This window comes from Toxotes jaculatrix, chromosome 8 (genome assembly GCF_017976425.1).
Source record: "Toxotes jaculatrix isolate fToxJac2 chromosome 8, fToxJac2.pri, whole genome shotgun sequence".
Lineage (NCBI taxonomy): Eukaryota > Metazoa > Chordata > Actinopteri > Toxotidae > Toxotes > Toxotes jaculatrix.
Window position 1 is genome coordinate 7,241,317 of NC_054401.1, and position 21,358 is coordinate 7,262,674.

The window sequence follows — 21,358 nt, forward strand, 5'->3', positions numbered from 1 at the left end:
GGGAGAAACTTCCCTCAGTCCTCCTCTCCTGTTTTCTTTCTCCCAAATTTTTTCCGACACCTTAATATTTCACTTATCTGAGGAGCAGCCGCAGCGACTGGTACCCCCGTTAACAGGCTGGTACTGACCGGACTCTGTTTTTTTTGTCCTTATTTCTGGTCTCTCAGGAGGGTTTCCTGCCGGGTTCGTTCAGGACATCGGGTGCAACTGGAGTGACTCGACCAAGTTACCCCCCCCCTCCCCCCTCTACACACTCACCTCTTCTCTCATTCTGCCTGAGGAATGAGAGGACCGCTAGAGAGGAAGAGCTGAAACTGAATGAACAAAAGAGACGAAAGCGAGGGTATTGCCCCCGGAATGGAGGAAAATACGGTGCCAGGAGCAACATGTAAGTCTGTATTGACTCTTATTTCTAGTCTACCTCAGAGCTGAATCTGTTTTGCCATTCTTATCCTTTGTCACGCTGTAATAAAATGATTTAAAACGTTGTGTCGTTAGTGCAAACTTTATAGCCCATTTAGGGGTTGAGACACAGTGTTGTAATTAAGGTAAAGCAGTGGAGAGCGTGGTCGGGAATAAATTTGTCTGATGAATTATGCATAATCCATTAGGAAGTGCGGATAGAGACAGTCCACAAATCATAAAGCTAGTGCAACTTTGTTACTGTCCACAGGCTTAATACCTAAACCTCAAGACAGATCGTAATCTCTGTGATGATGAAAAGGTGATTCATCCATGTGTAGACCTTTTGATGATAAAAACAAAACACAGGTTTGATCATCGGCTGACTGCTGATGGTTGTATTTACCGGCAAGTTGTATTGTAATGTCATTCGCATAGAGCTAAGCCACCAGCATTATAATATCACAATTTGCGCTAGATGAGGTAATGTGACTAGTCCCATCCCATCCCCCTCCTTATGTTATGTTTAGCTCACTACTAACATGATGCAGTCATAGGCGGTCTGGCATTCCGTCCTATCACCTCTTTGCTGATGTTCTACCAGTGTATCTTTTCCAGTTGCAGTGACTAGTTGTTTGTGCACAGGTGCAGACTTATTTTTCAAATGGTGCAGAGATGCATCAGCAAACTCCTGAAATCAAGAAAATTTTAATGAGATCAGCTCAGGGCCAAAGTGCAGGATAAAGAGTCCACCTTACACTCCGGTCAGATCCGGCTTAGTTACAGATTTATTTGTGCAATTACAAACTATGTGATCCCGTGATCATACAATTCAAGGCCAATGTCATGTCTGCCCACACAGCCATAACAAATGTCTCAGTTTGAGACAAGATGAAGCACTCATGTTGGACACCTGCCAGTGTGAAGTTGGTCTTGCGAGACACCCAGCTTTGGTCTAATGTTTGAAGCTTCATGCCAAAGCATTGTGCATTGACATGTTGCCTGTTTCTGGAAATAGAAGGGGACTCACAATGTGACCTTCTCCTTCTGACAACAGAAAACTTCCTTCCTGCTGACAGGGGGCTTCGTGCAGGGAAGTCAGCTAGTTTTGGCTCTGCATCAAGCATGAGGAGAGTCGTGCTCCACCCTGATCATGGGAATCAGACTGGAGTGTCTTTAAACAGCCATGTTCTATAACATATATGTATATATAACCATGATGTTGGGAGAAGCTGTCATTGTATGTATGTTGACATCAGGCCTCTTGTTTCATGTGATGCAATGCATGTCAGCCAGACTGATATGTTTCTCATGCTTATTGAGAATCATCAAAGACTGTTTTTCCAGTTTGTTCTAATAAATTATGGTCGTCAGAGCTCCGACACTGCATGTGTAGCAAATAGTGTGACATCCGTCTCATGATGTTACTCTGTGAACATGTGTTTTTTTCAAATCTGCACTGCTATATCACATAAGGATTCCTTAAACTTATAATGTTGCTCTTGAGGAAGATTTTTACCCTTCTGATACCAGGATGCGACACACTCTTATGGAGGGGAAGAGGGAGCTCATCTATCACTAAAAACCTCAGATAAAAGCCATGTTGCAAACATAAAGCATCCTCTAGCAAACCCAAAAACAGCAAATCAGTTGGAAGCTTTTTCTTCTTTTTTTGAAAGATGTCCACTAAGGAAAGCTCATTTGATTTCTCTTGGTTGTGAACCAGATGCTCTTGCCCTGGATCTGCTGAGGGCCTGGCCTACCATTGAGAAAATCTGCTGTTAGGACTTTTGGAGAAGATCTTCTAATCCCTCTTTTCTTCATGCAGGCTTTCTTCACTCTGTGCTCTGTGTTTTGCCCCCCTTTGACTGTCAGCTCTGTTTGGCCGCCCTCTTTAATCTCCTTACCTGAACATCTAAGCTGTAAATGAATAGAAACTTTTATTTTCATTTATGATTTCAGAGCATATTCACCGGCACTTTAGATGAGTGGCACTGCTGATATCTCTGAAATACTTACTGGAGATGCACAATGTTTAAGATACTGAGGTGATGCTTTAAATTGTTAATGAGCCTTTATGCAAACTTTAAGCAAAAACGACAAGCTGCTTCACTAAAGCCATGTTGAGGATAAAGAGCCAGGGAGACTGATCATAGTGTAATTCTTGTTAGTTGTGTGTTAAGGTTGAATCCACCAGCTTTGGTTGTCAAGCTTGTAGTGATTAAATCAGCACAGGAATTGTTATGTAATCAGAGGAATATGTGCGACCATGTCCCGGTTTTGGAGAGAGATGCTTTAGTATCTTGGTAAATTAGCAGTAAGAAGGACCCATGGGCCCTCCTAGATTCAATACCCAATTATGGCACTTGATAATAACAGAGGGGAGACGTTTTTGCGCAGGATTAATTATGAGCAGTGTGGTGTGGTGAAGTGTCTGGAGTGGTGTTGAAGTGTGTGTCATAATGAGATGTTTTCACATTCTGCAGGAGATATGTATGACTCTGACAGGTTAACCACGTGAAATCATTCAAGTTGGAAATGCATCATCAAGCAATGCTACATCTACATCTTCTGTCATGTAGAAAAACAAAAAAATATATGATTGAATACTTAAATATGAGCAGAGTATTTTACATCTATGGTTGTATTTGTGGGAGTGCAATAATGTTGCATGCAATTGTAACACTGTGTGAGTATGAGTTTTACTGTATAGGTAAAGCAACAGGATTGGTTATACCAGTATTCTCTTTCATTGTACTGTCCTCTAGGCTGGAATTTGAAGCTTCAAATCATTTATGCAGTGAAATTTAAAATCTGTGTATTTCTGCATCAGGGGGAGAAAATTATGGTGGAGCATTATATTTATCCTGCTGTTACTTCTGTTTTTTTAATCTCATTTTTACATTAACGGTTGGTGCACACTAAGGGGACCAACCTGTGTGTGGGCTTCTGTATAATCCATTTAATTCAGCATATATGGCTGCAATCACAGATTAGTTTGTCAATCAAATGGCTTTTCTGAGGTATCTTAATCTTCGTTACCTTTTAGAACGAATGACAAACTGCAATTGTGGCTAAAAGGATTTAGGTAGCAAACTGAGAATTATTACACTTTACCAGGCTCTTGCAAAAGATAGAACTTTCCTTTTGGTGTGTAGATTAATTGATTATTCTTCTAAAGCTACTTGGTGGTGAAAGAGACTGGGGTCTTTCTGTTCCCACATGTTCAGATATGTTCAAAGCCCACACTCAGCATACTTTATAGAAGGGACTCAGCCCTGTCCTTGTGAAATTTAGAGAGAAACGAGAAATGAACAGAAACATCTGAGTCACAAAGAACCGACTGAAGTCATGCCAACACTGTGGCGCTGAGGTCTGCTTTTGAAACTACAGTGCAGTTTTTAGACAGTGACACATTTTCAGCTGTTTTGGCTCCTCTGTACTCCATCACACTGGATTTAAAATGAAACACTAACTGAGATTGAAGAGCTGAGCTACAGCTTTCAGAGTATTTGAGGATGTTCACATCAAATTGGTTGGAATAGTGTCGGATTGTTGAATTTTTTTTTTTTCTTTAGAGTCACTGTCTAAATTTGGAACAGCACATGTGTATGTAACAATCCTCAAATTAAAGCTGAAAGTTGGCACTTAAGCTGCAGAGTCACTGTTTCATTTCAAATCCAATATTATGGACTACAAGGCCAAAATTGTGTCACTGTCACACTATTTGCAAAATTCTGTGTGTGCATGTTTGTGTCTGTATATACAAGAGTCAGGCCCTCCTGTTAGTGCCAGATCGTCCAATTCTAAGTTAAGGCCAAAAGAGACATAAGGAAAGCAAGACAAGCAGTAATGTGAAAAATGTGGAAAAAAAACGGACTGTTTTCTCCGGAGCTCTCCACATACAGGAGGTGTCACGTCACTGCCGGTACACTCTGTAGCACCCAGATGGTGTAAATCACACTGCCCAGACACTGACCTCTCATAAGGGAATAGAGGTGGTCTCTAACTCAGCACTCTGGAAAGGCAAATACTGTAGAAAGTCTTCCCATTTACCAGCACTCAAAGTGTGCAAACTCTCTGTCTCTGCAGTATTCTAGCAGGGAAATGGCTATGGAAAGTGATCAATATGTGCGTGCAGCCACAGTTCATGTTTGTTTTTGGAAGCGTTGGGGAATCCTTTATGACAGACACAACTAAATTGAGATTCTGAGCTTGTGTTTGTGAAGTCTTTTAATTCTGGACCTCCCATTTTCACTTTATCAGAAAAAACTTGAGGAAACTTGACAAATACAGTGTTTACTGTGAAAACATGGATTAAGTTAGGATTAGAGTTGCCTTTGAACCAGCTCTAACCCATTTAACCCACATGGAAGTACAAGCTCATGTTTTATGGGTCCATTGTGATGATGACTGTAATAACTCAGCCCCATTATGTTATTGGTCACACTTATGAAAATGTCTGTGGGTGGGCTACAGGTTTAGTAAATAAAAACGGGCTGCATTATCTTTCAGATAATGTGTTTCTAACCTTTCTTTACCTCTTCAGCTCCTTTGGACTTTTTCTTGTAAAAAGACCCTTTGAAATTTAATACAGTTGATCATTCAGAGAGCTATGCCTTCTTAAGGACCACCTGTAATTTACTTTAAACTGCAGGACTAAAGGCTGTTAGTGGAGCTCTGTGTTATTTGGTGAGTAGTGGGTGTATTAAGGGTTAGTTTTTTCCATAAAGGACAGTTATTTGGTGAACGTCAATCACTTTAATTAAAATTTAGTTAATCAAAATTGTATGGGGGTGAGACTGCAAGACTTAGATGAGAAGATTGATACCAACTGATGTAGCTACAGTCAGCAGGAATAAACTTAACTCACCAAGAATGCATAATTATTCTTGCACTGGTAAACACTGGGAGACTGGTTTCAAGACAAAACACATTTATATTAAATACATTTACTGCACCAAAGCATGATGAAACCAGAATGGCAAAGGTGCAAAGTTTGTTCAGATAATTAGACCAAGAAAAGGTGAGACAAATTTATTTATCATGTTTAATACTCAAATACATGTCAAATACTCAAAGGCAGTTCAGGATGTTCTGCTCTAAAACCATTGCATAAAAAAATGCAGTAGAAGACATAAAAACAACGGGATAGAATCATGGGATCTAAATTTATTATCAGTCAGCTGTGCCAGCCTTCTGCCTGGGACACTAGAAGAAGGACAAGGGGAGGGAAGTCTCGATTTGGACTGTGTTTTTTGTTCCTTCCACCTCCCATCAAGTCTGAAAATATCCCAGACGTGTCTGCTCTGTGCTCTCTGGGCGTCTGAAAGTTCCAGTCACCAGACCTATCCGCTGATATTAGACCAGTCCCTGTTCAGCTAAAGGGACATGCTTCTTGTAGTGTAAACACATTTTGATCTCCCAAACAGTCCTAGCCTGGTGTACCATGTGTCATCCGGTGCCATTGTTTGACCCATTTTAGCAGTTCATTTAGTTCTTGTACCTGGTTTCTAAGAAATTTCATTTGTTAAAAGCATTGTGAATCCTGATTGGAACCTCATTACTAAGGGAGTTGGTGGGATTGGATGTTTACCTTGTAGTTACCTATGCTTATGAAACCCATGACTGAACCCTGTTGCCAGCAGAGAAGTTCTGTTTTTTTGTGAGGGAGACAAAAATCCAGATAATGAGAACTGTTGAGTGTAATTGTATGTTGAACGGTCACAAGATTACTGCTTGAGGCAAAATCTTTGCTTTAGGTAATGTTCACGAAAATAACCATTTTGGGACAAGGTGACAAATGATGGCTGTGTGAGTTAGCTCAGACAAAAACGCATGCACACGCAAACACAGGCTGCCACACAAATGCAAAATTCACAGAGGGGATTACAGATGATTGAGATCTTGGCAGTGGCATTAAGGACCAGTCAGACAAAGCTTTGTGAGTGCTTACCTGGCTGACCACAGGCCATTAAAACCCATTTTATGCACTTCTAACCCATTATGAATATTTTGGTGTAAGCTTCCTCTTAGTCATAGCTTCATTTCCTTCTAACTAAACAGTGTAGCTAGTCATTAGTTAAAAATCTTGACCGTTTTGCCCTTGAAGGCTCAGTGAAGCATTGTTCTTCTAGTGAAAAGGATTTTGGCATAATCGTATTAGTTTCAGATTGAATGTGTGTCATTACAAACTAAATTACAAAAGATCAAACTCCAAAAATTCCAAAACCTGTACAAATAGGTTAAATCCCATTCTGAGTAAAACTGGCCCAGAAATCCCACCTCGATCCTATTGAGACCAGTTAGAATGAAATCATGCTGCCACTTCCTAACCTCCAAAGGGGACATGAAGCAGGTTGCCTGGAGCAACTGGTTGGCATGCCTATATACTGCTTCCAGTTATGAATGGCAGCTTGTGCAGCCCAGAAATCCAACCACGTCCGCTAATGTCATCGAGAAAGGCTTGAGCTTGGCAATGCTTGACGCTCTCTCCCACCACTGGTTAGGCTGTCTAGGTTACTTATTCATTTATGTTGGAGCATATTGGTGGTGCACCAGATTCAGGGTCCCCAGGGAGCGGCTGCTAGTTCAAATATGCAGAGCTTTTTATCAGCGCAGTGGCTTTAGCACACACGCCAGTGCAGGAGAGAGCAGCAACTAAATGCATGGCATTGTCCTCAGCCAGGGCCAGGTGATGGGATGAAAGCTGTTGCAGTCCCTGACAGAGACATTAGTATTCACTGGCCGATTAACATGCCATAAAGGAACTCTGTCTTTTGAAGTGTCTTCAGTCCTGTTTGTTGGTATGCAGAACCACTTTTGTCTTTATAAGATAGGCATCAATTGTAGCCTGATTAGGGAGTTCATCATCCTGCATCAGATGTCTTTGACCCATTCTTTTTTGTGTCATTCAGCCTAGAGCTGAAACAATTAGCCAATTGTATGATTAGTTCATCAAAAGAAAACAAATCAAAACTTTTTTTTGAACATCAATTAAATGTTTGTCATTTTTCAAACAAAAGTGCCACATGATCCCTATTTACAGCACCTCACTTGTGAGAATTTGCGGTTTATATGTTAATAAATTGACATTGTTTAGGTTTTTCCAGTATTTAAGTTCAGTTCAGTTCAGAGAACTTTAGATTTTAGATTTTCTAATGAAAATTCTTTTCACTTACGACCCTTATCTGAGACAGAAAATTGCATAATTTAATGGTATTGTTCTCAGTTCCTATTTAAAATTGTAGTCCTCAGTTGTAAGCACATGCAATGAAAACTTTGGTCTCTAAACACACACACGTAGGGCCTAGTCTGGTGTGGAGACCGTGCTTGTTGTTTACACTGTGCTTCCTGTGTGTCTGGGCCTCATTGCCCTCTTACATCACCCTATTCGGTGCACGAAGGACAAAACAGGGTGAAGGGGCGATGGGTTAGGGGGTAAGCGATGAGGTAGTTTATTAGTTCCCCGGCCCATCCCAAATGAGATGCAGATCTATTCTCTGTCTGCTTCCAGAGTTCCTCTTTTCTTTTCTTTTTCTTTTTTTTTTGTTGCCGCCCTTTTCCCTTTCCAGTCTTTTGATTTCACACTCAATACTGTTTCCTCGGCTCTTGTATGCCTCATTTCCATTTATTTCAGGAGGATGTCGTGCATTTACACCCTGTTTGCCATGTTTTTTTTTTTTGTTTGTTTTGTTTTAAGATTAGGTATATTTAAATTGTGCAACAATTATGCATTGTGTATTTCAGTTAATTTTGTTGGTGGTCCGACAGTGTAATAACTCCTTTTTTCATCTGTTTTGCAGGAGACAGACATGTGTTTAAGAGTACAGCTCTTGAATTCATAAATATTCCATGTCTTGCCCTATATTTTTACTCTGCACAGTATCTTGGCAAGACATTGGGAATGCACTGGGTGTTGCATTTGGAATGAGCAGCAGTTGTACGTCATGTTCATTATGGCTGATCACTATCATGGAAGATCATTTTAATGGTTACCATTACCTGTGTGTTTTCTCCACATTGGAAATTTCAGCTTGTTTTTGTATCAGGCAGTTTTACATTTCTGTTGCTTTTTACAGCTCTTCTCAACTGAAAGTATCCCTCCCTGAGCTGTTAATGTGCAAACACTGTCATATGAATGTGCTGTCATAGTTTGCTGATTCTGTCATGCAGTGAGTCATGTGTGTTTTGTTTTGCTGCCGAGGACACAAGCTTTTCTTACCATAATTCATAGGTCCCGTGTGAGGTTGATGAACAGGTAGAAAAATAGCTGTGTGGTATACTGTCTGAAGGCTGTGCTTAGAACAGTTTTCTGTTCTCTGTCACATCCTGTAGCATGTATGGCAGTGTTGATATAAAAGAACGTGGGTACATGCGGTTGCAAGGACATATCCTCTCTCGCCTCTGCTTCCTTATGTATTTTTTTAAAAATACTTTTACTATGGAATTCATATTATTTTGACGTAATATTCATACTCTGTTATTAATATAATTAAAGTAATTAAACTGGAAGTTTGAAGGAGACAAAGTCAGTTAAGTGGCACTAGGGCAGCGCTACATGAAGAAGCAGGCTCTGCAGTGTGTATTTAGAACCTCCTCTAACAAAATAATATGCTGTGAAATTGGATTTCTGTTAAATCACATTTTCTGTGACAGCATCCCAGTTTTAACTTGGCTCTCACAGTGTCATCAGCCAAACTGTAAAGAAGTAAATTCCTTTGTAATTGTATTTTGGGATTGAATTTACAATGGTGCTTTTCAGAGGCGGTAATACATTTTTGCAAACCAACATTTGGAGTTGCAAATGCATTTTGTCCAACCTGACATGTCTGTAACTGGGAAATGGCAGCTACTTACCTGCTGATTCTCAACCTGCCATTCTGCTCCCACACTGTGCTTGTGCATGTGTGCAAACGCCCACTTCTGCAGGGGTTCCTTTACCATTTCTGCTGACTTCTACAGATATCTTATCCTATTGTATCACCTTTGCATGTAAATGGGTTCAGCTGAGTGCCTCAGGCTTTGTTTGACACCTGCAGCTAGAGAGGCCCCATAGGGAGACATGATGGGGCCAACTGAGCCATGGTATAGGGTGACAGTGTGATGTTCTATCAATGATCACACACGACATGCCACAGATTCCTGAACCTCCTCTGACCCACTTTGTAGGGGTCTCATAGCTGTCGAATACCCTTTTGATACTCATTAGGAAAGTAAAACAAAAGCAACCACAGCAGGACAGCACCTTCAGATGCCCTCAAGAAGGATTTACTTTCTACCACCAAATTAGTAAGAGAATGATGCTATTAATGTTAATAGTATGCTAATGTAGTCATAGTAATACTTACAGTGTTACAAAGGATTTTGGATTATCACGTTCTCTCTTGAAAACTTAAAGCTCTTAGAAACTTGGTTTCAAATCTCAAGCATTTCTCTATAACATTTTATTTTTGTGACTTAACGCAATGATCAAAGTTCAACTTAGATAGCGGCATTTTCCTGGCATCACGCATATACAACCTGATTCCGATTCTGTTTTGTAAAGTTCTGTTTCGTACATGCAAACAGGTTCATGCCAACTTCAAACCAGGGAACAGAAATGGTACAGAAATGGTAAATAATCATGTAAGACCAAGCTATTCAGGGTCTGAGATGTTATCAAGCATGTGAAATTCCGACCAAATGTTTGTCTTCTGTATTTTTCTCCGTGGTCTTCCTACAATGAGATACATCGAAGTGATTTTCCATGTTTAGGCTTGATGGAGACTCCAGCATCTCAGCAGAGGAAGTTGGAGTGCATTGATTTATGATTATGAATAATGCAAGTGATATCTCAAGAAGGTGGTCTAATGGCTTTTGGCTGTAGTTGTGCACTGGGTGCAGATCCTCTGGGACGCTGGAGTGTATAGCCTGTGGTTAAAGGGGCAGTTGTAAATATCAAAATAGAATTAGGCTGATTTTCCTGTTTGTTCAGTGATTTCACACATAAATACACCCAACAGAAAAACTGGATAATTTGATTATCTTAGCTCAAGTCATATTTGGTTTTTTGCTTGTGACAACAGCCAGAACACAGAGTTCATGGATTGCTGAACAGATTTTGTCACTGCATTTAGTACATCTGTGCAAATATTACTTAAGAATTCTCTTCAAAGCACCGCGTGAGATGTCCCAATCTTGTTTGCCAGGTTCACTGTGTGGACAGTTTTCTAAATATACTTGAAGTCAACCTAGGACAGGCAGAAGTTCCTGAAGTGGAGTGATTCAGCTTAGCAGACGTCCATGTTCTTTTTTTTTTGTGCACTGTGGAGAGTTGTGTATGATACAAACACACTGGGGACACGTGTAAAAGGTTGCTCCATAGAGCTGTTAGTGGTCAGAAACTTCTTGCCTTTAACTATGAATTTGCAATGAACTGCAATTCTATTTCTCAAACAAGTAGCTGATTACTTTATTTAAGTAAAATTACGACTATTTTGATGATCAGTTTCAGTCATATATAAAATATTCCACACATTTGCAAGTTCAGCATCTAGGTGAAGATTTGCTGCTTTTTTCAGTTTTATGTCATAGTAGATATAAAACTGCTTTATCATCTAATCAAAACAATCGTATCGTACATTCCCAGTTGTCTGGTAGCCCAGACAATTGGGCACTGCATCAGTCAGCCCTTGTTTCAGTCCCTTGCTACACAGCAGCAGTCCTCTCCCTCAGCTCCCATCCCATTTCCCTCCTGAGAGCTTCAGGTTTCAGTGGTATTCATTGTCAGGGCCACCTACGTACCAGAGTATTTTTCATTCTCTTCATCATTGACAGTATAGATGACAGTGATAGTCTGAGCAGTCCCCCACAGCTCTGTCAGCCAGCCAGTTCTTAGTCACTGCAGTTCCCAGGTGTATGGGAGTATGAAGCAACACAATACCCATCTCTCAGAGCTGCACCTGCTCCTATCACCTTCGATACCCTCGCTGTCATATGTGGCCTAAGGGATCAGTGAGAAAATGGAATGTGGAAGTTGATAAATTCAGAGACAAGGGTTGTATAATTCATCACCTAAGTAGTCGGAATGGTGTAACGCCTGGGGTTGAGTGTTGCATCATTTGTTTACAAACTGTTGAAGGGATTTGTTGATGAGATTTAAATGAAGTTAGTTGCAAACCCTAGGTGCTGTGTTGTTTTTTTCTCTAGAAAACAAAAAATTTATTTCATCACTGAATACATAATTTTTTCCACATAGATGCATTTCATCTTAAAACTGCGCTGAAATTACCCAATAAGTAGATACTAGGGGAGTATCCCTCTTCTTTCAGTTTATCTCACTACCATCCTCCTTCTTCCCTTCCCCTCTCACTGTCATTGCAGTGTTTTGGCTGCTGTCCCGTTGCCATGCAGAGACCACAACAATGGCCCCTCTCTGTCAGAGCACATCTCTGGCCGAGGAACGCTTATTTAATAGTGGCATGCTTTGACAAGGGATACACAATGTCTTGTCTCACAGCTGAACTCTTTCATAGACTCATACTGCTTTTCTGTCTCTCTCCCCATCTCAAGGTCATCAGCAACTGCCTCCATTTCCCAGACTGATGCCATATCCCTTCCATGTGCCTAGATGCACTCAGACAGTCTTTGCCGTAAGGCCTGATATCTCACTGAATGCTACTAAGCGTCTGTAGTTGCAGCAGTGAGAAGCTGATGCCTATTCACGCAGACCTTTGTCCCCCTTTATGCCTCTTAGGTTTAATAATAATCTTGAGTTTTACCCACAAGGGAGCAGTTTGTTTGGGAAAAAAAACTATATAGCCTGTTTTTGTGGAGATGTTTCTGGCTTAAAAAGCACACTGTACAGTTGCATAGTCTATACAAAGCTATAATCAATTCCCTTTGAAGTTGCATAGCATTGGTTTTGTGTCACATTGGTGCTCTTCTTTGCAAACTGTTGAATAGCACAGCATTTGTATAGTAAATCTTCAGTGCTCTTACTGTCTCAGTGTGACAGCCCCCTGCTGTCTGTGTTGTTTTTAGCCAAAGTCTGAATAATTTACAGCATGTTGCCCCAGTGTTTACCTTCAGAGACTATGCAGAGGAAACTGTGCTCCAACATGGTTCCACAGGGAGCACGGGGGTACAGTGCTGAGTGGACAAAGCCAAGTGTCCCTCCCATGAGGGTCTTTGTTCGGCTGTCAAAGCCTGGGCAAACTAATGTTTGAGTAGGAGATTCAAGTTCAGCTGCCTGCCAAATGTGAGTCATGGTGCTGTGAGTGAAGCTGCTGTCCTAAAAACCAGCCCAGCTCTCCTTTATCAAAAAACTTTTGAAATCTCATAAGAGTAACGAACTGGCTACTACTGAGTCATTTTCATCAAAAAAAAGTCTGAGTACTTTCTGGGAAGGTGATCAGTCTGATTCTGTTTTCCTAAGCAATTCGTTCACCCCAATACAATCATCAGGATGCCAACAACCCATTACAGTGTTTTGTTGTGCCAGGGAGTCAGGATTCATTTGCTCAGGCCAATCTGTCAATAAATCAGTTTCGCAGAGCAGAAATGGTATTAGGCGTAGAGTTAGGAGAGTAGGTTTAAGACCTATTATCTTGTGCTTCTGAGCAAATAGTGTAATCTCTGTAGCAGATAATGTTGCTCAACAACTGAAATAAGCATTGTACATAAACAGAAGAGCTTAGGTTGTTTCTTTGGTCGTGCTCTGTTTCATTATGTTACAGCATTGAAAAGTGAACATTTTCTCATAGAAAACAGTCTTCTTCTCCACCCTTCACACGTGATACATGCAGGTCTGGAGGAAGTTTTACGTCATCCACACTGAACTACTTCATAGGCCTGGCAGCGAAAAGAATGAAGACCAACTGGTTGAGTTTCGTCTCTGTGCTTGTCTTACCTTTTACCTTGTCATTTTCTGACTTGTTTTTACTCTGTCTTCCTCTTCAACCAGCTCCCCACTCAGATCTGAACCCAAACCCCACTAGGCCTGACCCAGAGGGGGAGAGCAGCCCCCCGAAGACAGACAACACCCAGAGAATGGAGTCTCCGGCTAAGAAGGCTACAGACCGAAGGTTGACTACCCCCAGAAAATCTGACATCATCCCTCAATCACCCGGATCACCTACATCACCTGTCCCCAGGTCAAAACAAGGTAAAGAGAAACTAAAGTTTTACCTTTGAAGCATCCATGTCGCTTGTGTAGAGTTCAGTTGCTTAAAGGTGAAACTTACAGTGGAGGCTGAATTTGGCCAGACACGAAGCAGTGCTCTAATAGTGATGCAATTACATCTGCACTCTGCTGGACTTAGGTCAACTCTCTCGAGGCAAAGTAATGCTTCGGTATCGGAGCAATGGTGACCACATGCTTTCAGACTTGAGGCTAAATCCAATAGAGCTGCTGCAGGTTATCTTTAGGTGCTGGAACGTTCACGGAACTGAAGCTGTTATGAGAGAACTTTGCCGCTTTGGGTTTGAAGACTTCAGACAGAATGAAATTACTAAAGAAAATATCTCTGTAAAATATGGACAAATGAGCTTTGTTGGTAACTGGATAGCTAATTCTGATCACTGCCATGCACAGGTCCCTAATGAGGGGTGGGCAGATGGAACGTGAATAAAAATCCCATTTCAGTGAGTGATGCCAAGAAGGAATTTAGTTTGATCTGGCAGTTACACCATAGCTGTATCCACAATGCCACCACTTGAACTCCTTGCAGCCACTGGCTAACAGCATATGCAGACTCTAAGGAACATGTTTGAGGGTTTTTGGAGTGTAATCCTCTTTATTCTTTATCCATTAATCCATTCTCTGTGTTCATGGTCTTTATTTCCTTAGCATGAGGTGACGAGGATAAACCCTCCAAAGTCCCAAACTGCTCCCAAAAATATAATGACAGTCAGTTTGGATACCTTGTTATGTTACCTTTGCCACATCATTTATATCAAGACATTTACGGTATTCTCTTTTAATTTGACAAAGGTCTGGTCTAATTTAGAGAAATATGTTGTTGAGTCCTAAGTCCCCTGATACCAAAATTGACCTATACTTCCCTTTTGTCCTTCAAGTTCCTTTTCCGCTTGTTCTGTAAAGCTCATTACTTGTGAGGTTTTGCACTACCCAGAGGGGTGGCGATGAAGATGAAAAGCACTCTGTGGCTCCTTAATTAGTAAAATGAAATTGTGAAGCTTGCAGTTCAGTTGCGAGCTGCCAGTTATGGTCTGCTCAGTTGTATTTTGACACATCTCAAGCATGTGATTTGCTTGTGTCCACGAGAACCTCTTTATATAGGTGGTGTCAAGGATCATCCCACTGTTACGACAGTGAACATTGAGAGAAACATACTTGTAAACACATGCACTTTCTTGTTTTTTATGTGTGTCCATTGAATGAGGGTTTCAAGTCGCACTATGCAATATACCCTGCACATCTCCTATTGTACCCCAATTTAAAGGCGAACAAAATAAGACAGACATTTTGAGACGACTGTGTGCACAGTCTGGAGCCCAAACACTGCACCTAGCAGTATTTTCTGGGCCAGTCTGTTTTTGTCGCAGAAGCTTGGTGCACATGACGTTATGATTAACATGGTAGTGAGTTGCAAACAGCAGCACATCACACCGACCAAGAACATGCACGCGGGCTTTCCATAGTCCTATAAATATCAAAGTGGGTCAGAGGTTGTTCTTAGGGGACGCTGCATGGCAGATTGTTTTCGTGTTTATGATTCACGCCTCCCCCTATTAGATGTGGCTGAGGGAAGAGTTCCTTTGTGTTTGATGTTGAACATCTGGTCAGTGAAGATTGAGGGGGATGATGTAGCATGAAGGCTCAAGAAAGATCAAGACTGCAGTGTTTCTCAGTGGCTGACACAGGCAGCAGAAACAAGTTATGCATAGGGAAACATCCCATGATGATTATTGCTATTGAGGAGTTATTTATGCAGTAAGTATAATTGTAAATAATGATTGTCTTCATTATTGATTAATTTACTGATTATCTTAATCAATTGATTGGTTTGGTCTCTAAAAAGCAAAATCAATTTGTTTTTTCAACACAGTCTCAAGGCCAAAGATAATTGGTTTATAGCAAATATTCACATTTGAAAAGCTGTAACCGGTGAGATCTCTACTCATCTACTAAATGATGAATTGAATCATCATTTTATCTCTAGTTGTAAATAATTTCCATTGGGATATTCTGTGCGAAGGTAAAATTTTCCCAGGAAGTATCACTGGTTATCATGACAGGATGCAGTTTCAGTTCTTGAAATGGCTCCGTTCAGTGTTTACATGCACTGATCTTTCGGCTTTTTTCACTGAGTGCTTCCCCTGAGGTATTTGGAAGGAATGTCACATGTGAACAGACACAGCGAACAGCAATGTCACAGAGAGAATAAATATATGTAGGTGCTCCCCTGTAGTCATAACACATCACAGTCAAACATAGACCCACATCCAGATGGTATAGGAGATTTAGAGGGCCTGCCACATGCTGCAGCTTTTATTTGGAGGAGGTTAGCTTGCTAGTAGAAATTTCTTCAAACATTCTTTTTTTCTCTTAATCTAAAAAAATATAGCACACATGGGTTTCAGCCATGTGTTGAGCATCAGTGTTGACGTTGCCAGTTTCCTGTCATTGTCTTGTGGCATGCATTTCCTTGTGGTGACATTTAAAAAGTTAAAGGGTTTTGCACAGATTTTTGCACTGCTGCACAGATGTGGAAGGAGTGAAGAAAACATTTACTCATATTTATGTTTTTCAGAGGGCAGGTGCAGATACTACTCAGGAAAAAATATAATATCTATATCACAAAACATATTTTTCTAAATAAAACATACGTTTACAGGAGTCTTAACTAAACGTATTAAGGGTAACTTCAGTGCTTTTTTGATAATATATTATTTCATATAAATTGAATGTTTATAAGACTTACACTCTGTTCTTTTCCCTCCATAACTGATATGTTGTGCTGTGGAAACTGACTTAATTGTGTAAATTATTCTCTGCATAACACAAGCTGTCCTTGACAAATGATTCCAGCTTAAGTCAACTTGACTAACCAGCTTTAACTGAGGTCTTTGTAAGAACTTTTCTTAATTATTCATTTATTTAGAAGTATGTAATGAATTTCACTCTGTGAGGTGCAAAGTAAAAAATTCTTTAGATATTGAAATATGTTCAGGCTGTGTTGATCTAGGGAATAAAATGATATTTACAAGTGTTTGTTTTGACCTGCAAGGAAACTGAAAGAAATGTCAGGATTCATTACATTTTAAAATAACTGCTTTGTCTAAGGGCTGAGTGGATTGGACTTTATATAAGTGCGTAAAATGAGACTTCTCATTCACACATCCTATCCCTTTTATCTCCTTTCTCGCTCTTCCATTCTCATCACAGACATTATGAAGTCAGAGGAGAGGCAGAAGCTTGCCAAGGAGCGGAGAGAGGAAAAGGCCAAATATCTGGGTAAGTGTAAACACACACTGGGAGGACATTTCCTTTACACAGGAAGACAGTGCCCTCTAGTGTCGGGGTGAAAGAGGTTGTTTTGCATCTGTCGTGTTGCTACCGGTTTGGCTGTTGGCTGCAGATGGCATGCACATGTAGCACAGAAACTTGGAGAGGATGAAAGAGTAGTTAGGGCTTCTGCACAGAAATCAGCTAAAGTCAAGCCACCATTTTACCAAAGACAAGTCAGCACTAATTTTCTGCATGCGTGCTGAAAAAACTCATGAGCAATGTTAAAACATTTGCTTATTGTATGTTATTTGACTTATCATTGCTTTTACTCACCTCTGCACTAAAATGTATGCTAATACAATTTGAATTTAACAGAGATCTTCCTCACACTGACAAAAATGTGTGAGCTATTTGCCGTGTGACGAATATCTCATATGACTTTATTAGAATTTTTTTCCACGCAGCAGCACTGAGTTATTAAAGCACAGAACCTTCTTCTGCAATTCATCCCCACCGAAATTGATGCAATTTGATCAGTTGGTGCACAATTTCCTCAGTGCCTTTCACTTGGGCCTCACATCAAATGACACAGCTGTACTTTTTGTGTCAGTTGATGTTATGTCTCTTTGCCCAAGTCTTTATTTTTTTGTTTAACACATGGCTGTCACATTGTCACTCAGCTACACGCTGGTGCACTGCTTTGCATGATTGACAGTTGCCTCTGTCTTCTTTCTCACCTCTTCCTCCTGCAGAAGAGCTCAGCAAGTTACAAGGTAAGCCACTCACCTATGTGTATGTGGTGGTGATGGTGGTGGTGATGGTGGTGGTGAAGCCTGTCATTAACCATTCGTTTCATGTGGACGTCTCAGCTTAATAAAGTTGATGAAGTAGTTTTAACTTGAGCTGGACAATACACCGAAAACATATCAATACTGAATTTAGGAATAATAGGCCCAGTGTTGCATAAGTTGGTAAGTTTTTTCAATATGGCTTTGAAAAACCATCCTCTAAATAAAGACACCTGGTCACATGCTTTGACCTTATCTCTCATTCACACTACGTCCTTTGAAGAAAAGCAGCAGGCAAAATCATGAGCACTAATCCCGATTCTTCAGCAATTGAGCAAATTCAAAATATGAGCTTTAAGAAGACATATAGCAGACTTGTCATAATCAGGGAGATCTGACTGGAGGCAAAAATTTATATTATTATGCTTTATTGACAGTTTATTTATACAGTTAATACTAAAGAGTTTTGGTCATATTGCCCAGCCCTAGTTTTCATTCATTTACTCCTCATGGTGTTCCTTGTTTTGAAATTGTGGTTGTTTTATTTGTTCTTTATCATAGAGATTTCAACTAGTTTTATGCTTTTTTCTCTAATCATTCTTTCACAGAAATCCATGTAGCAGTAGACTGATCATGTAACCAATCATTTATGTGTAAATAAATGTTGACCATTGGTTCTTGGAGAAGAAGATGTAGCGTGCCCTGAGTTTGAACTTTGTGCATCCACATGTTCCAGCTGAATGCCACAGAACTCAGATTTTGTGTTTAAAGATAACACGTTTGAACCACATGCCACAAAAACCACTATGATTACCATCTTACTGAAGAAATTGTAGGTTTAAGACACGCTTGCAGCCAGATTTATCTTGGCTGTCAATTTACATCTAAACAACCTTATATTGCCAGAGAAAATCACACAGTTCAAAATTTTATGAAATAGGAAACTATGTAAATTAGCGTTCACTTGTTTAGATTCGGAGCTGAATGAAAATGTTTTTCGTGGCTTTCACAGATACAGTATGCATTTTTTTTTACTGTAGTAGTCTCACAGGGTTTTATCCACGTGGTAGACTTGGACAAAAATACTTGTTCAAAACTCAATCATACAGACGTTTTTTTTATTACATTGAAGTTCAAGAAAAATTGGTGAAAAAAACTCTAAAAATTCTATTTTTTTCTCTCAATTTCATTAGAGCTTAATGATTTAGAAAACACAAATGTTTATTATATTTGGACATTTCTCTATAAAATACATAATGAATTCATAATCTTAATGTAGATCCTCACATGATGCAGGTTTATTTTAAACTAGTTGTCATCATACTTTAAGCAATACCATGTTACCTAATCCAACTGTGTGTTCGACAGCAGTAAGATGAGTTTGACACACTTCATAGTGTGGATAAGTCTAATTGGGCGATCACTGGGGCATGCCAGATGGCACTGGTCTGATCTAATACTCTCATTCAGACTGGGATAAAAGATGAGATCCTGCCAAAGCCTGTGTTTACAATATCAGCTTAAAAGAGATCTTGGTCAGGAAGACTTATCTGACCAACCATCGCCTCTAGTATTTTTAGGTTAATAGTAAGTAGGAGTCACGATCAGAAAACCCCTACACATTCTTGTTTGTTTCTTACTGGATCCTTGTTATTTTTAAGTGAAGCTTTGAGTGCGTTGCATCAGAGAATTGCCTGCAACTGCACAGAAGCTACTCTCCTGCCTTGTCTGTTGTTGGGGGATGGTATGAATACTTCATGCACCAGGGTTACAGCAGCCCTCTGCTTATGCTTATTTAATGATCTTACTATAGTAGTTCCCGATGGTACTTGTCAACACACAGATCATTGTCAGGAGGGAGTCAAGGAATACATTTTAAAGAAAGGCCAGCTTAAGATATTTAAAATTGTAAAATCTGTTTATCATTTCAGGTCTTGAAATAGATTCGTAAATGATTGATGATTTATAGCACTCCAACAAAAACTGTGTAAATTATGAGCTGAAAGCACCCAGACTAACTCTCCATGGCATAGTGTAACCATGAATCCCCCAGCCAATTTCCAGCTCATTTTCCTTCCTGCAACCTGCACCTGTAGTCTGGAAAACCATTACAAAACACTGTTGTTGAATGAGTCCAATTCAATCAGCAAATCTCATACTGTCACACCCTTGATTTGCTTGGAAAGAGTGGGTACAGTTTTGTCATAATAAATGTCTCACTTGTGAGGAGGGAGGAGGTGGAAAACTGTACTCTTAGTAAGCCTTAAACATTGCATTTGTGGGCAGTTGAGGCAGTTTTTGTCTTCCCTCGGTTGTCATCACATCACAATGGGTGAATAAGCTGTTTCCACTGCACTTACCAGTACCACAGTAGCATCCCATAAAACTTTGTATCACAGGAAGGTAAAGATGTGGCTTCTCTCAAATCGAGGCCATCAAGCTAAGATGAGCTGAGATACGCAATGCAGCAGATATTTTCTTTGCCGCAAGATGCTGGCAAGCAGTGCCTTGGTATAACTCAGCTTTTTGTTTCCTTCTCAGATGAAAGCTGAACTGTGTGTCTCCCAATAAATTTGAACCCCACTAGCCTCCAGCATCTCTGCAATGATCCGTCACAATAATTCGAAATCCACAACCAGTTGCTTTTGTTGCATCAAGTGCTTCAGAGAATTAAGCCTCTCCTTCTTACAGAGGGTGATTCTTCATGGAGGTTTTACTTTGTAGTTTAAAGAAATATGGTGAGTTGTGTACACTCGGTAAGGCAGCTGCAAGAGGCTTTTTTACTCCCACTTTGAATGGCTTGGGGACAAGGAGGCAATTTCCATATCAAAGTGTGTGGTTTATTGAAGCTGACATGCAGGCTTGATGCGATTAGTATGGGATAAAAGTGTCACTTCAGAAGTACTGTATCAGTCTAACTTTGCATTATGCACTATGTTGTGGAAAAGTCAATTGAATTTATTTTCCAAACACAAAAGGGGATTTAGGTAAAGGGCAACCTTTTCCCCAAGACAGCTTCATAAGTGAAGTAAACTTCAGAGGGGCTTGACTATGGATATTTTCTTCATGCTTCAAACAGGATTTTTCTTGGAAAGGTATCACAGAGTGTTTCTGTGTCAGATAGTGGCTTTTAACAGATATCACACTACTTTTCTGAGACAAAACTGATACAGACTTTTCAAAGAATGTATTTTTGAAAGGGGATGTATACTATACATATTTGGACAGGACAAGGAAGAGGTAGAGGGCTCCTTTGTCTTGTGTTTATTTAGTAAAATCTGACTCTCCTGACCATGTCTTCTCTCCCATCTTAGCTGCCAAAAAGACCCAGTGGCTGGAGAAGGAGGAGAAAGCACGGCAGCTGAGGGATCAGCAGCTGGAGGAGCGCCGCAGGAAGCTTGAAGAGCAGCGGTTAAAGGCAGAAAAACGGCGAGCAGCCCTGGAGGAGAGACAGAAGCAGAAACTTGAGAAGAACAAAGTATGTTTGGACAAGACCATGGGCTGTGTTGAAAATAATTTAATCAATGTTAAATGTTAAGGGTCATTTGCATATGAAAGTATTTAGGTTTTTACTCAAGGACACTTGAGACATGCAGGGTGCTTGAATCCAGGCTTCTCTGCTGAAGGATATAAGGTGCCACACTGTCCTGCATGTTGCCTTTGACGCATTTGACAGTTTTAAAGACTGCAACGTGTTCTTGTATCCTTTCCA

At 40.3% G+C, this 21,358-nt stretch overlaps 1 protein-coding gene across 7 annotated transcripts in view; it reads left to right on the forward strand.

The window, feature by feature from the left end:
- The window catches only part of map7d1a (MAP7 domain containing 1a), a 61,219-nt gene continuing 39,861 nt past the window's right edge, over positions 1-21,358 (forward strand). For 4 of the 7 annotated variants that reach the window (XM_041044639.1, XM_041044640.1, XM_041044642.1 and 1 more), the window contains exons 1-4: positions 13,252-13,549; positions 16,796-16,864; positions 17,611-17,631; positions 20,961-21,124. In XM_041044639.1, coding sequence (XP_040900573.1) covers positions 13,252-13,549; positions 16,796-16,864; positions 17,611-17,631; positions 20,961-21,124 — 552 coding nt within the window. Of the gene's footprint in view, positions 389-13,251; positions 13,550-16,795; positions 16,865-17,610; positions 17,632-20,960; positions 21,125-21,358 lie in introns of those variants that run through there. The other 3 variants (XM_041044641.1, XM_041044646.1, XM_041044643.1) reach the window with 2 other exon arrangements.